General features: G+C 38.3%; 2 protein-coding genes across 4 annotated transcripts in view; one reads left to right on the forward strand and one right to left on the reverse strand.

Annotated features, from left to right (window-relative positions):
• The first annotated feature begins 2,329 nt into the window (after positions 1-2,329).
• On the forward strand, positions 2,330-14,483 carry faxdc2 (fatty acid hydroxylase domain containing 2). Of its 2 annotated transcripts, XM_024262839.2 has the most exons (9): positions 2,330-2,468; positions 4,296-4,339; positions 5,554-5,651; positions 6,682-6,785; positions 8,610-8,731; positions 11,278-11,483; positions 11,561-11,666; positions 11,747-11,913; positions 13,971-14,483. In XM_024262839.2, exons 1-9 carry the CDS (start codon positions 2,444-2,446, stop codon positions 14,125-14,127), a joined length of 1,029 nt encoding a protein of 342 aa, XP_024118607.1. In that variant the 5' UTR covers positions 2,330-2,443; the 3' UTR covers positions 14,128-14,483. The 2 variants fall into 2 exon arrangements, with proteins under 2 accessions (XP_024118607.1, XP_024118615.1); XM_024262847.2 differs by lacking the exons at positions 2,330-2,468; positions 4,296-4,339 and adding an exon at positions 4,705-4,852.
• A 61-nt stretch (positions 14,484-14,544) lies between these two features.
• larp1 (La ribonucleoprotein 1, translational regulator) overlaps positions 14,545-18,830 on the reverse strand; it is a 50,106-nt gene continuing 45,820 nt past the window's right edge. For both annotated transcript variants that reach the window (XM_024265828.2, XM_024265827.2), the window contains 5 exons: positions 17,916-18,073; positions 17,674-17,818; positions 17,088-17,197; positions 16,875-17,002; positions 14,545-16,806 (listed from right to left, as the gene is read on the reverse strand). In XM_024265828.2, the coding sequence (XP_024121596.1) occupies positions 16,612-16,806; positions 16,875-17,002; positions 17,088-17,197; positions 17,674-17,818; positions 17,916-18,073 (736 nt within the window). In that variant the 3' untranslated portion in view covers positions 14,545-16,611. The remainder of the gene's footprint in view (positions 16,807-16,874; positions 17,003-17,087; positions 17,198-17,673; positions 17,819-17,915; positions 18,074-18,830) is intronic.

An 18,830-nucleotide genomic window follows, 5' to 3' on the forward strand; every position in this document is an offset into this window, starting at 1 on the left:
AATGCCATCATAAATACTGTTGCAGTGACGTAGGTACTACAAAAGGAGGAGCACAAGCTCACTGCTCAACCCATTGACTGTATAATCACTGGACATGTCAACCCCTCCCCTTTTTTCCATAGGAAGTACCCGCTGGTTCCAAGAAGGTCAAAATTCCATGGACTTCTATTAGGTAATGACTAAAAAGACAGTTAGTAATCAGTCTTTTTAATAGACAAAATAACCACTCTGACTATATATATTTTTTCGTAATGGAAAGTTATTCGAGTTTAAACTGACCAATCAGATGCCTCAGTTAAAGCATGTGGTGCCCACTGGCCCACCTCAAATGTTTGATTGACAGCTAATGTTAGGTTGGAAGTGAGAGGGGCTGTAAGCTAATGGGAGAGCATGTAAATAGAAGGATATCGGGAAGCGGGGGCGGGCTCAATTCGCACCCAGTCCTTGAATTTCTAATAAACTCCCACAGAAACTATTCTAGAAAACAACAGTTTTTTTTATTTTGTCTAAAAATAACGCAATCATAATAAAAAAGACTATTTGGAACGCTTTTACAGTTGATCAAAATATGATTGGAGTGGAACTTTAAAAAATAAAAGTAAAAATAAAATAAAAGTTTTGAAAAATCTACGCAACCTCTTAGTACATGAGTACAGATGAAGTACTTGTCCCCTTTGAGTTTTTTAATATGACTATAAAAAAGACTTATTGATTCATATAAAGAAAACTATCAAGATCAATATAACTCCATAAAAAAAAGTTATTGCCCCCAAGACTAAATGGGCCACTCTTGACCTTAATGGCTAAAAGGTCTCATTCTCATGGAAAGTCTTCATTAAATGATGGTGAGTCACACACATCCTAAAAAGACAAAGCATCCCAAGTTCATCACACTAACATTTGATGTTTTCAATTTTTGGAATTTTATTTGACTACAAAGTAACTATAGTGACCCTAAAGCAGTTATTTATGTATAATGTGGATCGAAAATGCAAAAGTTGCTATATGCCTACTTAGAAAAAAATCACAAAGATGTTATTTGATATTTGCCACTGAAAATGCCAGCAAATTTGTCTAGGAGCAACTATCACTACTATTAGTATTTATACATTTTTTGTTTGTTAGAAACATCTTAAAATAATCATTAATATGCTTTAATTAATGGTAGAAACCCTAAAAACAGCAAAGAAAACCAATACAACACAATTAAGACCTGAACCTAATGTTATCAGAGGAAAAATGACTTTAGTAAATCTCTGAATATAAAAAATAACATTTTTTTTATTTTATTCAATTTTCTATCTACATCCATAAAAATGAATATTTATGATACAAATAGATTTAGAGTGACCCAACTTTAAGGTTTTGTAATTTAAAAAGAAGTGTTCAGTAAAGTGGATGTAATGAAGGCTGTTTCCACCAGAGGGCGAACTCGAGCTGTTTATTTAACCTAATGTGTGCTGTCAGACGTGAAGACTGAATCTCTATGCAAACATAGTTACCATGCAAATGTTACTAGCTTCTTGTTTGTTAAATAAATTGGATGTTTATTCTTCTGGGGAAAGTAACCAACAGTATGAGGTTGTGGGCGACTTATCTGGGAAACCAAAGGAAAACAAAATCAATATAATTTTGTTGACTGTGATTTTTCTAAAATATAATCATTCTAATAACAAGAAAAATCAAACTCATACATCCAAACTTGACACAGTTATTGATAAAGTTTTATATTTAGTAGAATATATTCACGTTTCCATTTCTACTTTGTGGACTCCAGCATTAGTTTGTTCGTTGTCTTATCTTTAGTGATTATTCACCATAAAGTCATAAGGTAGTGGCTTTTTTGTGTTCAGTTGTTTTTAGTCTCTCAAGAAACTTCTCAAATAAAGTATTTTGTATTTCTGAATGAACTTCAAGTATTTTAAAAAATGGCCTGGCAGGAACTTTTTTCCAGACCTAAAAACTACATTTTTTTATATTTTTCCTGTTTTTATTTTATTTTAATAGTGTTAAATATTTGTCCAACCTTTTTAACTCTCAAGTTTTCTGTTTTTATGAGGAGACTTATCTAAACATTATATTACAAAGAGCATATCTTTGAAAAAAAGGTGGGAATCTATTCTAAAAAGATGCATTGTTCATTAGTTTTTACTTAAGAACATCAGTAATATTGAAGACAAACTGTTATGGTTCCGTTTATTCTTCATATTATTATTAAAAAGAAAAACAAAAACTTGTTTTTTCTCCTGTCAGCAGCTCGTGCAGCCCTTTGTTATGCAGGGTTTTAACTTTCACCTGGATAAATCACGTGGACTTTAGGAAAACACGCCCATTTCAGACTTGAGTCAGCTGACCTGCTGCCAGCCAATCAGAAGTCGCCGGCAGATGTAAATAAACTGCGTGTGCGGCGCACCTGCAGGCTAGCAGCAACAGGGCAGCAGACATGCCGGAGGAGACGACAGTCCGCGGTGAGTTTCTACTTTATTTAATTTCATGGCGGAAAAATGTTATAAATCATAAAAAGAGGCGCGAGGACCGAATGTGCCTCCAGAAAAGCTTCCGGGCTGGAGGAGGAGGAGGAGACTCCACATTCCTCCTCAACATCCATGATCTGTAATCCTGTTCAATGCAAAATAAAGTTATAATCATGTCATAAAAAATAATGTCATAAAATGTTTTAGTGTTTCATATTTAAATAAACAATGAAATATTATGACATGTTTATAGGTTACATGCAAATAATTTAAAGTGAATATAAATAGTTTGTTTCTAAAGTTGTTGTCTCTGAGCATTAATGTTGTTTTTGTAGTTTTGTCTTACAAAATACGACATTGTTTCGATTATCTTTCACAAGTTAATCAATTTTTGGAGGGCTCCAAAACACTTTTTTGCACTTTTAATGTAATTAAAATAGAACTCTCATCATTTAACTTAGTTTTGCACTTACAATTATTTTTAATTTCAAAGCAAACCACAAAAAATATGTCTTTTGCACTTAAAAAGTTTTTCAAATTATTATCTGTCCGTAGATTAAAAGAATAAATTTGCCATTTTCTATATAAATATAAATTTAATTCAACTTATGCATTTATTTGTTTAGATAAATTACAATCTTAAGCATTAATAATTGGAGTTACAAGCTGTTAATATCTACAGTATTTTCCGGGGTATATATTGCACCCCTTAACAAAGTAGGCAAAAAAAAAACCAAACAAAAAATCACACTTATACTATAGTAAATGTACACTATAGTAATTATTAAGTGAGCTTGATAAACTTGTACAAGAACCATCTGCAGATAAACTTTTTTTGTTTTTACAAATTCAATCTAAGCTTAATATTAATATAAAAAATAATGTTTGCATATCTGCTGCTTTAAAAAAATCTAATTTTTCCTGATAAAAAAAATCATTTCAGAAAAAAATATATCACATTTAAGATAACTGAACCTCACTTCGTTGTTTGTCTTTAGTCCAAATGTTATCTGTGAGATGAAATGACCACAAATCAGTTTTTGTTGTTATCTTTCACTGAAAACGACTTTCTAAACCCGAATCTGATTGCTATCCTGGACACTGTTATTCAGTGAGTTAATTAATAACAGAAAATGTCCAGTAAGTTACAAAGGGGTCCCAGTAAGACAGTTACACAATAGAAAAAAGTAGTCCAATCACTGCAAGTTAAACTAATTCTGTTTTATTTTTATAATCACTTTTATGTAAACACGGATAAGTGTCGTATACATCTTTTTAAAAAGTGATAGATTCAGCTCTTATTTTATAGTTTTGTTTGGTCAATTCAGATGAAAAGTGTGTACAGTTCTCTTTTAAATGTGATCATTTTGAGATTTCACACATCCAAAGGTCAAAGAGTCAATCCTCAAGATCATCAGAAAAGTTTATCTGTGCTAATAACTATAAATAATTCAATTGTTTTGCTGTTATTCACTGTTAAAAATAAAGAAGCTAAGACATCAATACAGCACACACACACAGGAAAACTTGAGAATAATGAGATTATCCCTAATCCTGCAACCATACATTTTTCCTTTATTACACTTTGATGATCTTTGTACTCTAATGATAAAAGACACTAAAACACGTTTATTATTTTCATATTTGTGCAAAAAAAATGTCTTTTTAAAAGTTTTTTGCAAACACGACAATACTTAACTTTCTTTATGATGTATTTTTACACTCAAATGTGCATCTTTTTTTCCGTATCTGTCTTTTTTTTCCGTAAATGTTTGCATTAGTTATGGAAAAATCGAGATAAAGTGATGTGTTTGTCTGCAGATAAGAGAGCAGCTGAGAGGAAGACGGCGAGCATGCGCAGACAGGTCAGTCTGCAGCATTTTTCAGAGCTCACATGTTGACATGTTATCAGTTCTGCTTTAGCAGATCGCTCTTCATCACCACAAGATAATCTGTTATGGATTTCCTTTTTCTTTGTTTCTCCTTGAGAAACTTCTGATCTTTGCACAAAATTCAGTTTATTTATGTGATTTCTTCTTTTTTTTATTTCTGGGTCTAACACTAAAACTTTCTTCACACACGTTCAGATGCCGATCTTATAAAAGTACTTTAGACATTAAGGAAAGCCTGAAATTCAGCTTCTAATAGCCAATTGTTTTTTGGCGTGAAGCTCCTCCTACAGCAGGTGCAACTTGTTGACAAAAGCAGCTGTTCATGTGCCACCTTACAAGTTCTTGCCGAACAGGTAACTGCCAGACTGTCACATGACAGATTGTTGCAGCAGAATTCTATATATTTACATCCAAGAGTCAGAATCTGGATCATAGTCACTCGAAATGAATCACACGTCCTTCCCTGAGAGCGCCGTGACATTTGTGGTGAGTTGTTGCTACGGTTACCGTTGAGGGCAGTGAGGGGGGGGGAGCCTGAGTGGGGTGCTGGAATTTGACATCAATCCCCGGATTTATTTCCTCCTGATCCACTTTTCCCAAAGACTGGCTTTTATTTTTCTGTCTCTAAATGACATTTTTGGATGAATTGTTGCATTTTTGGCATCAAAACAAATAAAATCAGTTTATCGGGATGAATCTGTGGAGGAGATGAAGCTCAAACGGTCAAAATAAAACCAAATTCTGGTCATAAAAGTGTTCCTATGTTTCAGTTCTGCTGCTTATAGCAGCTCAGTGGCCCTGTGGGAGAGTGTCCGCCCTAAGACTGGAAGGTAGTGAGTTCGAATCCACAAAGACTCCCTGCTTAACGCTCAGTATTAAGGGGTTTGATTCGGGGAGTTAAACCATTAAATGGTTCCTGAGTGTCTGCAGCTCCCCCAAGGGATGGATCAAATGTGGAAAACAAATTTCACACGCTTGACTTTAACTTCAGCTTGAAGTCGAAAAGTTGTTTTTGTTTATTTCTGCACCTGGTTTGCTAACGACAGACTCTTTTGAGAACAACTTTTACCTGAGGGCAAATTTTTACAGGTTATAAGTTTATTTTTGATAGTTGAAGAACAGGAAGTGTTTATCTTAGAAACTTTAGACAGCTCAGCATCCTCAGGTTGCACTTCTTCTCTGCTCAGGAAACTACTGGAGGTCTGTGGGACTCCGTGAAAAAGGCTGCCGTCGTCATTGGATCTGGAATCCTGTTCTTGGCTGCATTCGGCAACTCTGTGACATGGTAAGATGTCCCAGCTGAAGCTGGGATTAAAGTTGAATTGAAGAATGAAGTGGGAGGGGCTAACGAAGAAGGGCAGGTCTGGATGGGTCAAAGACTCCCTCACAGAATGGGATTGTGAACAAGACTCTTCAAAACAAAGCGAACCTTCTTCTCTGTGGTTCCACGTCCTTTCACACACAACGAGCTGGAACCAGTTCAGTCTCAGGACACCAAACTAAAAGACACAATTTAAGAAGCTTTGCATTTTGCTGTTTGCATGAACTTCTCTTCCTGATTGGTGCAGCTTTTCTGTGCACAAAACAAAACTCACAAACCCAATTCTTTGTTTATCATGTTTTTGGTGTTTTTAACACATTCCTGCATTTTTCTGAGATGGAAGATATATTAAGAAAAAATAAGTAATTAAGTTTTGTACAATCATGACTAATTAATACATCTATTTTTAATCACAATTATTTTTAACCAGATAAGTGCTGTAAAAAGGCTCATTTGGAGATTGTAATTTACGTTTGTGACATTTTGGTGCAGTGAAACCTTAAATTACTAACTAAAAAAGTGGCTTTATGAAGTTTGCCTAATATAACAGACTTCCAACCTTTATTTTACACCAACAAAGGATATTTTTTCAATCTCAAACAACAGAGAAAAGCCAAAACACAAGAACAAAACATCAGATCTGCTCTAATTTAACAAATTGAAAACAGTCGAACACATTTCTGGGCAATCGAAAAGACACAAACTTCTGATTAATACCATGTTGACAAACCTTGTTCCACACTGTACCATCTGATGTGATCATGGTAAACATTTGTTGTTGGTTTTTGTTTTTTTTTATGGCATAAACATGATTAAAATACCACTGGGAACACATTTAGATTGGATCCAAAGATGATCGGAGTGAGACTTGGAAAGCAGTAATGAGCAGGACAGGATCAGAACATGTTTCTATAGATTTTTTCATTTTATTTACAGAAAAAAAAAAGAAACATTTTTATTATGTAAGTTTATAAATGATCCTCTGCTCCTGCAGGCACCTTCAGAAGTTCTGGGGAGCGTCAGGAGACTTCTGGCAGAACCAATGGACTAAGTTATACTTGGCCTTCGAGGGCCGTGAAGCTTCTTTGTTCTACATGGGTAAGAAATAAATCTGCTGCTCTCCTTCCCAAAAATCCTAATTAATCTCGATCTGCTTTGGAACTCGGCGATCATCTGTCAGCTGAGATAAGACGATCCTCCTGTGACACGGGAAATCGCTTTCATGGATTCCCACAGATCTGCTAGGAATGTGGAGATGTAACAAAAACTATTTTGAAAGTGGACACGCATGAGTTTCTCCCAGAAGGCACAGCGGAGTCTTAACGTTCCCTCCTGGATCAGTTCAGTCTCTGACTTCAGGAGGAACGCCTGGATTGAACGGGATCTCTGTGTTTTGGAATATGAGACTAAAATGAGCTGAATGCAGCTGAGGATGAAGTTGTAGTTACTTAAACTGTGCAAAGAGAGAAGCTTTTATGCCCTTCAAAATAAATTGACTGCATTCATCTTTAAGTTGAGTTCTAAGGAGGAAGATTTTATACATGAAGTCCAGATAATTCAGCAACACCTGAATAAATGAAAACCTTCATCAATACATTTTTAGATGTTCAAATCGAATAAATTCTTGTAAATTTACCAAATACTGGCACCACGTGTAGAGAATTGTGAAACGATCTACTTAAAAAACTAAATTACTCGTACTGCATTTTTTTTTCTAACTTTATTTTTTTAATAGAGAGACAATTTTACCATCAATCCAGGGACCAGCAGATGCAAATTTCCTCTTGAGCTAACTCTGGTGCATTGGCAGCAATAATTTTAAATGTGCAATGTCCCTGTCAAATAAATAAATTAATTAAAAAAATATATTTTCTGATGTTCAAAGTTAATGAATTCTTGTAGATTTATCAGACATTGGGAGCAGGTGTAGAGAAATGTAAAAAATATACTTATAAAACTAAATCTTAGACTGAAACGTTGGGCTGGGTGATAAAATGATTTTTGTAAAATTTGCATTTTAAAGATTTATTTTGGGGAAAACATGGATTTTTTTTGTTTCTTTGGCTTCTATTGTTGAAATTAACCCTTTAACTGCCTGCTCAACCAAATGGTGGGGAACATTTAGAAAACATGTTTTTAAAAATATTGATTGTGTGCATTACTCCCCAAGGTACGGGAGCCCTAAAGGGACATAGACGAAACAAAAAATGGAAGTTAAAAAAAAAAAAAAAAATGGAAGAAAAAAAAATGTTCTTTTTCCTAAAAATTGAATAAAAAAATAAAATCTAGTTACTTACTGATGTCCAACAGATACCAACTGGTCTGCACCAGAACATTCTTTTTTCCCAAAAAATGAAGTAAAAAAAATGGTGCGCACCAGTAACCAGATTTTCTAAAAATTGAAGTAAAATAGGATAACTGGATACATTTAAATAAGCGATACGCAGCAGAAAAGTATCTTTTTATGGTATTTTTTTTTCTTGTCTGTTTTTTGGGTAGTTAAAGGGTTAAGGTCATCCCTTCTGTCTTTTGGAACGTGGAAATGTTAAAATTGAAAGAAGAGTTTCTTCAGTTCTGTGGAACCGGTTCAGTTTTGCAACTTCACACTTGGAGCAACAAACCACACCCTACAAAATGACTAAACCCGAGGGGAGATTTGCAAAATAATTTTTTAAAGTGTAATTATTGCTTAACGAACATTTTTACACCTTGTATTTAGTTGCACTTTGGTTAAATATATTCTGTAATTTTTGTTTAAGAAAGTAAAGATACGGAGAAAATTTTTTTTCTTAAATTGGAATTAAAATTCGGAAATTGTTTGTAAGCCACATCGCCTAATCCTACAAAAACGCTCCTGTTAAAGAATCAATTTGATGATAAAGGAACCCAGACGTGAACAAACGTCCATGTTTTCCTGCACAGGGACGATGCTTGCCCCCACTCTGGCGTTCTGGGTGTCAAACGGTCTGCTGCTGTTGGTGGACACCACCGGAAAACCCTCCTTCATCACTCGCTACCGGATCCAGATGAACAAGAATGACCCGGTAAGTCAAATCCATCATTTTCCTGTTAAATTCAAAATCTTAAGTTGAAAATCTTTAACAAAAGTGAGTTTTTCTCACATGTGAAACACTTCCATATTTAGACATCGTATCTTTGTAAGAGTCCGTTGTCTTAATAACTTGTGCACTTCAGCAGGAGGTTCTGATGAGTCTGGATCTCTCAGAGCGAAGTCCTCTGCGTTTTGAAATACTGACGTGGTTTCAGTCGCACAGATAAAGGACGACGGTCCAGATAAGAGGGCTGGTAAAAATTAATCACATTAGTTGTTATCTGTTGGAGATTACATACAGGAACACGGTGCTCACACAGGAAGCTGAAGCCATGAAAACATGTTTTTTTATTATATAAAAACAGTTTTTCCTGATTCTGTGAACCACAGAGAATAGACTCCAATTTAAAACTTAATTGCTTAGAGTTCACCTGCTGAATAACATGTAGGATGATCCACTTTATGTCAGCGCGACAGCATGTTTGTTTTCTTGGGGAAACTTGATCTAAAACAGAATATTTGATTATTAATCCAACAGTTTTGGGGGTTTCCTCTTTGAATCTTCATGATCAGATGCATTAAACTATTGGTGTGTGGATTAAAGGTTTTCCAACAAATCTGAAAGAAATGTGCATTTCTCCACACTAAACTTGTGTTTCAAATGTATTTTCAAATAGTACAATCAGCTTAAATTTGTGCAGAACTACAATAATCGTGTAAAAGTGAAGTCCAAAAGCCAAAATCTGCTTTTAATACATAATTAGAAGTTATGCCACGAAACTCCCTTGAATTTCTGTTATGAAAACAAAAGACATTTATGACAATCTAAAAGAAAATTCAGAAATCATCTGGAGCTAAAGGCTCCCGAATGTTTATCAAAGTCATTTTTTTCTCTAAAGCACACATAACCTGACATCAGATGACCTAAAGTTGACCTTAAAGGTCATTAAAAAAATTTGACAAAAAGTTGACCTAAGTTTCAGCAGAGATTGTTTAATAGTAAATGAGTAGCAGAACATTCAGTAGCACTCAATTTGTAAAGATCACCAGAACTGAATTACACTGTGAAAAAACAGTTTTGCAAACTGAAGGTAGAATATATAAAGTAATTATACTTGGAGATATTGCTAATTGAAGTGTGGCCTTGTGGAACTCATAGTATAATAATTGTACGTCATTGGTGTGAAATAAAATATTTTATTGTAATAAAATATTTTTGTTGGAGTTATCCCAAAAATTAGAGTAGTAAGAATACCACCAATTAAAAATATGGAGCCCATAACAGAGCCTTGAGGAACTCCCTATGCAATATTTGTAGATTAGTGTTAAAATGTGTTTTACTTGAATTTAATATTTCGAGTGTAACCTGTATTTGTAATATTAATTGTATAGCAGCTAGATTACTAACATTATAAGCATTTATAAAAAATAAAACATTGGAAGCCCTGAACAAAGCCTTGAGGAACTCTCTATGTAATATTTGTACATTGTCGGTGTAAAGACGTTTTTCACTTTAAGAAATATTTTAGGAACCTGTAATTCTTATGTTAATTCTGTGGTAGTTAAAATACTATCAATAGAAGCCTATATAAACTGAAAAATAGGGACCCCACAACAAAGCCTTGAGGAACTCCTTGTGCAATATTTGTAAATAATCTGTGTTAAGACAAGTTTTTCTTTCTAATGTTTTTTTCAGAACCTGTAATTATGATATTAATTCTGTAGTAGTCATACATCTAACAATTGAAGCATGTATAAAAAAATAAAACCAATGGAATCGATATCGACTTAATAAAATTTAGGTCTTTTTGAAAGCTCTGCTATCTTCTTTGGGTGATTTGATTTATTGTGACCATGCAGCCGTTCAGCCGCTGCAATTCTGAACCAGAACAAATATCTCAAATTCTGGAATGGTAATTGATTAAAGAAGTGTAAAGATGACCATAGTTTCCTAGTTATTAGGTTATTCAGAATTTGAGGATAACTGAGATTAGCTCAGTTGTCAGTTGAACTAAACTCCCAGAAATCTCTGAAAACCTTTATCAACATTTTGCACATTACATTCATACCTGTGGGCCCAAAATGGAGCCTTGTGGAACTCCACTTGTGATTCAGTTAAGCGTCCTTGCTTTAATGAGGTACCAGAAAGTCCTGTTTAGTTTTTACTCTCCCTTAATAGTCAAAATGAGGAGTAGTGTCAGGAGCTCACATGGCTCCATGTTCTATACCATAAAATGTATGAGGCATAAGCGTCACTGGTGATGATGATGAAAATATCTGTTGAACTTCAATAAACTCTCATGTGCAAAGGTTCCTTTCTATACACTACAGGGGCGTGACAGCATATCATGTTTGTAGTCCAAAGGTTAAAGATAAAATGTCAGGTTGGAAAAACATCCGTCTGGGATTTTAAAAGCTAGAAATCCTCCTTTTATTATACAACATCAGTGTTAGCTCTTAGCTGCTGCATGTGGATCCTAAAAATGAGATTTAATTTGTGCCCTCATTCTGACGTTTGTCATTTCTGTCCCCCTGCAGGTGGATCCGGTGAAGCTGCGGCAGGCCCTGAGGACCGTCATCTTCAACCAGGTGTTCATCTCGGGGCCCATGGTGGTGGGGGTTTACTACTTGATGACCTTGAGAGGAAACCCCTGTGGTCCTGAGCTCCCCACCTTCCACTGGGCGCTGCTGGAGCTCGCCCTCTTCTCCATCATTGAGGAAATTCTCTTCTACTACTCACACAGGCAGGCAGCTTTTATTTTGGGCATACTTGAATCTAAGGAAGCAGACAGAACTTTAGATGCGATGGTTCATTTTTCAGGTTGTTCCACCACCCCAGCCTCTACAAGCACTTCCACAAGCAGCACCACGAGTGGACGGCTCCCATCGGCGTGGTCTCCATCTACGCTCATCCTCTGGAGCACGTGGTGAGTGACTCACCGAGTCGATGGATCCCAGATGGACCAAGGTTTGGATTGTGTCTGAAAGCGGACGTTTCCCCTCTCAGATCTCCAACACGCTGCCCGTGGTGATCGGGCCGGTCATCCTGGGCTCTCACCTGTCCACCACCTGCATGTGGTACTGCGTGGCTCTCGTCAGCACCACCATCTCCCACTGCGGCTACCACCTGCCCTTCCTGCCCTCCCCAGAGTCCCATGACTTCCATCACCTAAAGTGAGTCCTAGATTCAGAACACAATGGCTCTGTCCGAATTCCTTCACTACTCACTACATCGTGGGTTCAACATTTCTACAGTTCCTAAATCGAGTGAACCAGAAATTTCCCAGAAGTCTTTTTGAAAAACTAGCGTCCATCGATGCTCACTACATTGGTGAGAAAAGTTGTTAACCTTCTCACTTTTTGTTGCGACTTGGCTCATAAAGTCTCAACAAAAATACCAGCTAAAGCTTGAGTTTAGCGGTGTAGCTTCCTGTATAATCCGTGGAAAAAGTGAGCAAAAAAAATTAAGCTTAGAGACGTGAGTTTGTCCAACATCAGCATCAGTTTTTGCACTGCATCTCCCATAATTCACTGGGTTAAAGTGACAGCACTTTTGCACTATGCTACTAAAATAAAACAATTTATTCACCCAAAAATAAATATTTCTTTTTGTTAAAGTTACATTTTGTTTTAAGACTAAATATAAAATAATAAAACTTCAAAATGTTCACTTTTTGTGTTGTTACAATTGAACGTAAACATGAAAATGTTTCTTTGTGTGTAAAAAAAAAAAAAAAATTGATTTTGTGATCATATAATTGTTCAAATATGACAGTTGTTCTGGCAAAAACATTTAAAGAAATAATTTTAAAGAATCACTCTTTGGAAAGAATATATCATTGTTTTTTTGTGAGTTCATATAAAATTACTTTTATTACTTGAGCAAATTTCAAACTATTTTAGTTGAGAATTAAAAATGTGACTGCTGCCTCCTGATTACCAGACCACCTACTGAATTTGATGACAAACGTGCATTTAGGTCGCCATGTGATGGAATATGTGACTGTAGTATAATCTGAAATATCTTATAAAAATAAAAAAAAAAGATAAAAAGCATTTTTAAAATCTGCTACTAGGGCTGTTAATTAAAAAAAATCATCAATGCTAATTTGGTATTCTCAACAAGTCGTTTTTTTTTTCATTCCAAGTCATCATGCTGCATTCACTGCCACGTGTGGTGCGCTCAAGGTTTTAAGAGGATTACTCTTAAAAGCATGAACGGATCAAAATGTCGCTTTGGGGTTTTTTATAGCGAGGAATGAACATTATAATGCATTTAAAACCTCAAAAAGTTGAATTTTAATGGTATGGCCCCTTTAAAGACTTGTGTAGCAACGCAGTATTGTGAGCGTTCCGGATGCAGGATCCCAAAAACAACTCTTACACTTAAATGTTTTTTACCAACGTTTATGTTTTTTGGTTTACTGTAACTTTTCAACCATTAACACGATCATTCCAGAAGATTTTAAAGGAGAAAAGCCACTTTTCTCCTTTAAAATCTACTGGAATGATCGTGTCAACAGTTAAAAAGTTACAGTATTTTAAAGATTTTGTGTTTAATGGCGACGCCTCAGGTGTTAAAGTGTTAAAAGGCCTCTGTGATTGGTTGAAGAGGATGGATGTAAAGACATATATGGGAAGTTTAGACAATAATTTAGTGCAGGGATCGCCCTATAGCTGCAAGCCAATCATGGATCTTTTCTGTGCTAGCATATAGCTTACCTGGAACTTACAACGTTTTATCTTTTATAAGGTGAAATTGAAATGAATAAACTATACATGTAAAATTTATATTTATATGAATGCATCATATGCTGAGCAGTAGCAGTTCCATACATGGCGTGAATCTTACATAAACAATAATCGTGACAGCCTGATCTGGTACTACATTTAAATTAATTTTTTTTTGCTATAAACATCTATAAATGGGACTTTAAAAGTCCTGTCTGTTGGTCATAGCTGATTAAACTTGTTTAATTCTTGAAAATATAGTCAAAAACTGTCTGTGCCCCTACAGGTTGAATCAGGTATTACAGTTGAAGTTTAAAAAGTCTGACATCATGATCTGCAGCTCCAGTAATGATTACAATCCTCCCCCTAAGCCCCGCCCCTCTGATTGGATTTTCTCATTTCGGCTGTGGGTGGAGTCAGCCTCCAACTTCCCCGTTTGGTTACCCTTTAAGCTCCACTCGACCTCTGGTATCAGATGAAATAACTTCTGCTGCTTTCAGGTTCAACCAGTGCTACGGGGTCTTCGGCGTGCTGGACAGACTCCACGGCACGGACGCCAAATTCAAGCAGACCAAGCAGTACGAGCGGCACACGCTGCTCACCAGCCTCACGCCGCTGACGCACAGCATCCCAGACCATCCCAAGAAGGGTCAGTGACGACCTCTGACCTCCAGGGACAGTCCGATAACCACTTTATTGTAAGGAGAGATGAAGCTTTCCCAGTCGCTCTTAATTGGGTTTTAATTGGTTGTTTGAGAAACTGGCTTTTCTCTGGTTTAGAGGGTTCTTTTCAGCCCGATTTTTAACAGTATTTAACCATTTATGGGACATTCAGTCCAAAAACTGTTTTACTCGTGATGCATTCACTTACCGCTCAGAAAAACCGCCTTTTAAAGGCAGACGACCAAATACGGATGCACTTTTCTCTGTGGAAGCACTTCAGTTTATATATAAACATTTATGTGAATGTATATTTTCTATAATGGGACAGTAAAATGGTTTTGAAGAATACATTTAGAAGTCTCCTGTTGTCTTTATTGTGCGATCACACAAAAATCAGACGGCAAACGGATGTTCAGGTTTTTTTGTCCGTTTTATGGGTTTTTTTTGTATTTATTAAAGGAAAAGCATAATTACTACAAATTACAAATAACACTAATAGTGAATCACATCAGCCTACAAAGCAGATATTATGAATATTAAATGTTTTATACAAGATCTCATTCAAGTATTTTACATTTTTCCGTTTTATATATTTTTTTGTTCCTTTTTTCTGCGTTTTTGTCTTTTTTTCCTCATGACAAGCCTAGAATAGGATGTGATGAACTAGGATGGTTCATAGTTATTTCTTATTCTTATGGCTTTATGGAATTAGTCCTTTTAGAATTTGTATCTCCAGACATCATAACCAGCGTTCCTCTGAGCGACACCCAGCTCTGGTCCGGCTCCTTCCAGAGTCTGTGCGGACGCGTAGCAGCAAGTCAGCGCTGGCGAGGTGGGGGGGCTCGAGCGTTCAGACGTCCATCGCGCTCGCTCAGAGGTCCGACTGTTCACAGGAAAAAGGAGTTCTTTTTTGCAGCTCCGTCCAGTAAACACTGATGCCTCTGAGGCTGAGGCAAACCAACCGGCTTCCATTTGCATTTTCATGGAGGACAGAACCTGAAGAACCTCGAACACCGGCGGCGGCGCCCGCCTCTGTAACCGACGGCTGAACACTGGAGACGAACAGGCACAGTTTCATTGCTAACGGCTCTCGTTAAGACTTAAGATTTTCTCCAAAACTTCAAACCCCAAAACTAAATACTTTTCAGACTCGTCACACATTCTGAGGGAAAGCTGGAGGTTGATCGCCTGGAAATGTTTGGTTTCTCCTCTAACCATCTTTTTTTTTTTTTAACATGAAAGTCCACGAACCCGAACACCTGCCTGAATTCCCTTTTGTGTGAAAACCAAATTCAAACCTCACCTCCAGCAGAACAGCACTAGAAACACAGCAAGCTGAAATTAAAAAGCATTAAAAGATCTGAAACGAAGAAAGAAAAAAAATAAATCGTACACATTTAAGGCAAATATAGAATCTGATCTATTAACAATAAACGGGAGCTGAGATCGTTTTCTCTTCATCTGTCAATTCACATTTACACGAGGAGGACACGATCTGACATCAGTTTGGGAGTCGGGAGGATTTTCCTCCTGAACGCAGGACGACTGAGGGGAGAAAAAAAAAAAATCCGGTCTGGGGTTTGTACCTGACCGCGCTCGTTAGTGTTCACGCCTGTAAATGAAAGCAGCTCATCGCCACCGTCGCCCCTTCAAGTACTTAAGATTGATGATTCCAGTCCCTAAAGCTCTGGTGATGGATGGATGATGGATGGATGGATGGATGTCTTTTCTCCTCCTTGGTTGGGGTGGGGGTCAGAGGGAAGATCCGTTGTTTTAAGCACAAAAAAATAAAAAGGCCCAAGCTGCCCCGCGGAGGAAGCTGAGGGAGCCTCAGAACGTAACAGACGTGTTTGGAAGACCGGTTCAGGAAGGAGGGGAGTTTGGCAGAAAAGCACCATCTAGTGGCCGCTGTGGGAACTGATGCTGTACAGACTTAGAAGCACTAAAACCATTAAATAAGGCAACTCTCAATCGTCTCGTCCATCATGGCGTGGGGGTCAAACAAGTCTTTGTTTTGTTTTTATTTGGTTCCCCCCCGTCCACAAAATAAATGAAATGTGTTATTTTTTTTCGGCCACAGCTCCTGGCTTCACACCGCTTTGGTCCAGTTGGATGTGGAGGGCGGAGCGCCTCCAGCAGGGGGGCGTCCGGGTATCCCTCCCCACATTGGCTGAGCAAATCTGTAATCCGACATCTGGGAGGGGAATCAAACTCTTTTAGCCAGCGGGTCGTGGCGACGAAGAGGAGGGGGTCCCAAAGACAGAAGGGGTGGAGGAGAAACTGTCATCCTTTAACTCTTGTCGGATTTAAAAAGTTCTAAAAACAAAACCAAAAAAAAGTATTTTTTTCAGCGATGCTGCTGGGCGGGGGTGTCATGCGTGAGTGAGGAGCCCCCCCTCCCCTCCTGTGGCGCACAAAGCGCCATGGCCTAGCAGCCGAGGCTGAGCGGATCCATGGAGGTCGTGAGTCTCTGCCAGGTTACTTCAGCGTTTTGGCATCGGGCTCGGCGGTGGGGGCGGGGCCTTTCTGGCCGCTGGGTTTGGGATCCTCCTTGGAGGCGGGGCTGTGAGCCCCCGCCTGGCTGTGGGGCCGGCTGGAGGTCTGTGAAGGGTGTCTGCGTCGGCCGTCGCCGCTGGACGGGTGTCTCCGGCGGCCTCCGTCCTCCATCGGCGGCTGGAACCACAAAGATCAGATGAACAAACTCAAACAAAAGCCACCACGCTTCCTCTCCTTCCACTTACATCAATCCTGAAGTCCTCCAGACGTTTGAACTTCTTCAGGTGCTCCTGCAGTTTGGGCTCAATCTCCAAAGTCTTAGTTTTGGAGTATTTGAGGAATGCCCAGAACTTCTCCAGCCCGTAAAGCTGCCCTGAGGTGACAAAGCAGACACAGGTTGAGGGTTTCTCGTCCCTTCAGGGGATAAACACCATCGTGCAGCAAACGTCTGTCCTCACCAGCCTCGTAGTCTCTGATGGTCTCCTCCTGGAAGTCCTTAAAGATGTCCGGCCTGAACTTCTTCTCCAGTCCGTAGCTGAAGTACCTGAACAAGCACTCCAAACCATACCTGCAGCACAAACATCCTCATTTGTTTGTTATAAAAACAACCATTTTGCAAAGACGTGATCGTACGATAATGCCCAATGAGGTGAGCATTATCAGAAATTGTAATTTCTGATAATGCTCACCTCCATGGGCATTAAAAAGTGGGTTGAGCTAAAATGTGAATGGATTTGATATTAATTCTTGTTTACTTGTTTGTTTGTACACATATTTAATTTACAATTGATTATCTTGAAAGAAATATAAGGAATCTGGAAAACTTTACCTGCACTGTTCAGTACCAGGTATTTATCTCTGAGTCACATTGGTGGAAGTTTGGGATAAAGATGTTCTTGATTCACTTTACATCAGTGAATTGAATCGTTCAAAATGAACCAATACAGACTATGAATCGTATCGTCAACCACTAATTACGATATGAATCAAACCGTTTAAAAGAATCGTCACACCCATAATTAGACGTGATGATCAGACGCTCACCTGTAACCTTCTTTCCCGTCCTCCAGCGCCAACTGTCTGAACTCCTCGTACATCTTCCTGTTGAAGTGATCTCTCAGGAAGAACGACCAGAAGCGGAAGAGCGTGTTCATTTCCTGCGACTGGCCGATTCCCAGCCGCTTCCGTTCTGTGGTCGGTCGGCGGGGAGGAGTCAGAAGGAACCGGGTCAGAGGAAGATCTGGACACCAAGCTGCGTTCAGAGACGCTGGAGCGGAGAGACCTACCGTTCAGGCAGCGCCGGCGGTATTTGTGGTAGACGTGTTGCGTGAAGCCGTTCTCCTTCAGCAGCTCGTGTGACGGGTGCTGGAACTTGGGGAGGGACTGAGGCGTGCAGCCGATGTTGCCCATGACGGGGGTGCCCTCTGACGGGCTGGCGTTGGAGCTGAGAGGAGGAGGAGGAGGAGATGAAGAACAGCAGCAAACGCAGGAAAAATGAGTCCGCCTGTTGAGTTTTAGGCTGCCAGCCTGAACCCCGCCCTCCTCTGAAGGTGTCCAGACCTTCACAGTGTGACCTCCAGCTTTCATCTACAGAACATCTAACATGATCCGGGTCTACGTTCTGATTCCTCAGTCTGACACCGTTTTACAAGCGTGTTGTCAGAGGAATTGATGCTTCACCTGTGCAATACAAGCCCAAACCATCATTCCTCCACCGCCGTGCTCAACCATTCAGATGAGAGAAGGATTTGTTACAGACTCTTAACCAAAAATGTAAAAATGCATTTCTTCAATTATCTGCACTAAAGTAAGTCTTTTCCTTCTACAGATAAGAGAGCTTTATTCCATTTTCACACATATTTTACATAAAAACATAACTAAAGGTTCAGTTTACTGTTCAAGTCATGTGACTGGAATAACCAGGGATCAAACTGACGCCTCTCTCACTGCTCTCCTTTAATATTCTGTCTTTTATTTCTAAAATCTCTGCCCTGGAGTCAAGAGCGTTTCACGTTCTGACCTCTGTTTGAAAAAAATTACAGACAAGAGCTGAAAGTCACCGATTTACAAAACAGCGCATCTTTTTTTTAAATTTCGGATCCAGTTTTTCTCATCAGAGTTTGCAAACCTCGTGACTAAACTGAACAAAGCTGAGGCTTTTCAAAATTAAATCATGGAATCCTCTGTATAAACTCAAAGAA

This window comes from Oryzias melastigma, linkage group LG14, assembly GCF_002922805.2.
Source record: "Oryzias melastigma strain HK-1 linkage group LG14, ASM292280v2, whole genome shotgun sequence".
NCBI lineage: Eukaryota > Metazoa > Chordata > Actinopteri > Beloniformes > Adrianichthyidae > Oryzias > Oryzias melastigma.

Excerpts from the sequence above, each read along its gene's own strand:
- faxdc2 (XM_024262839.2), top strand. The coding sequence starts at position 2,444 with ATGCCGGAGGAGACGACAGTCCGCG. Across the intron at positions 2,469-4,295 it reads GGAGGAGACGACAGTCCGCG|ATAAGAGAGCAGCTGAGAGG; the intron begins GTGAGTTTCTAC and ends GTTTGTCTGCAG. Across the intron at positions 11,914-13,970 it reads CATGACTTCCATCACCTAAA|GTTCAACCAGTGCTACGGGG; the intron begins GTGAGTCCTAGA and ends TGCTGCTTTCAG.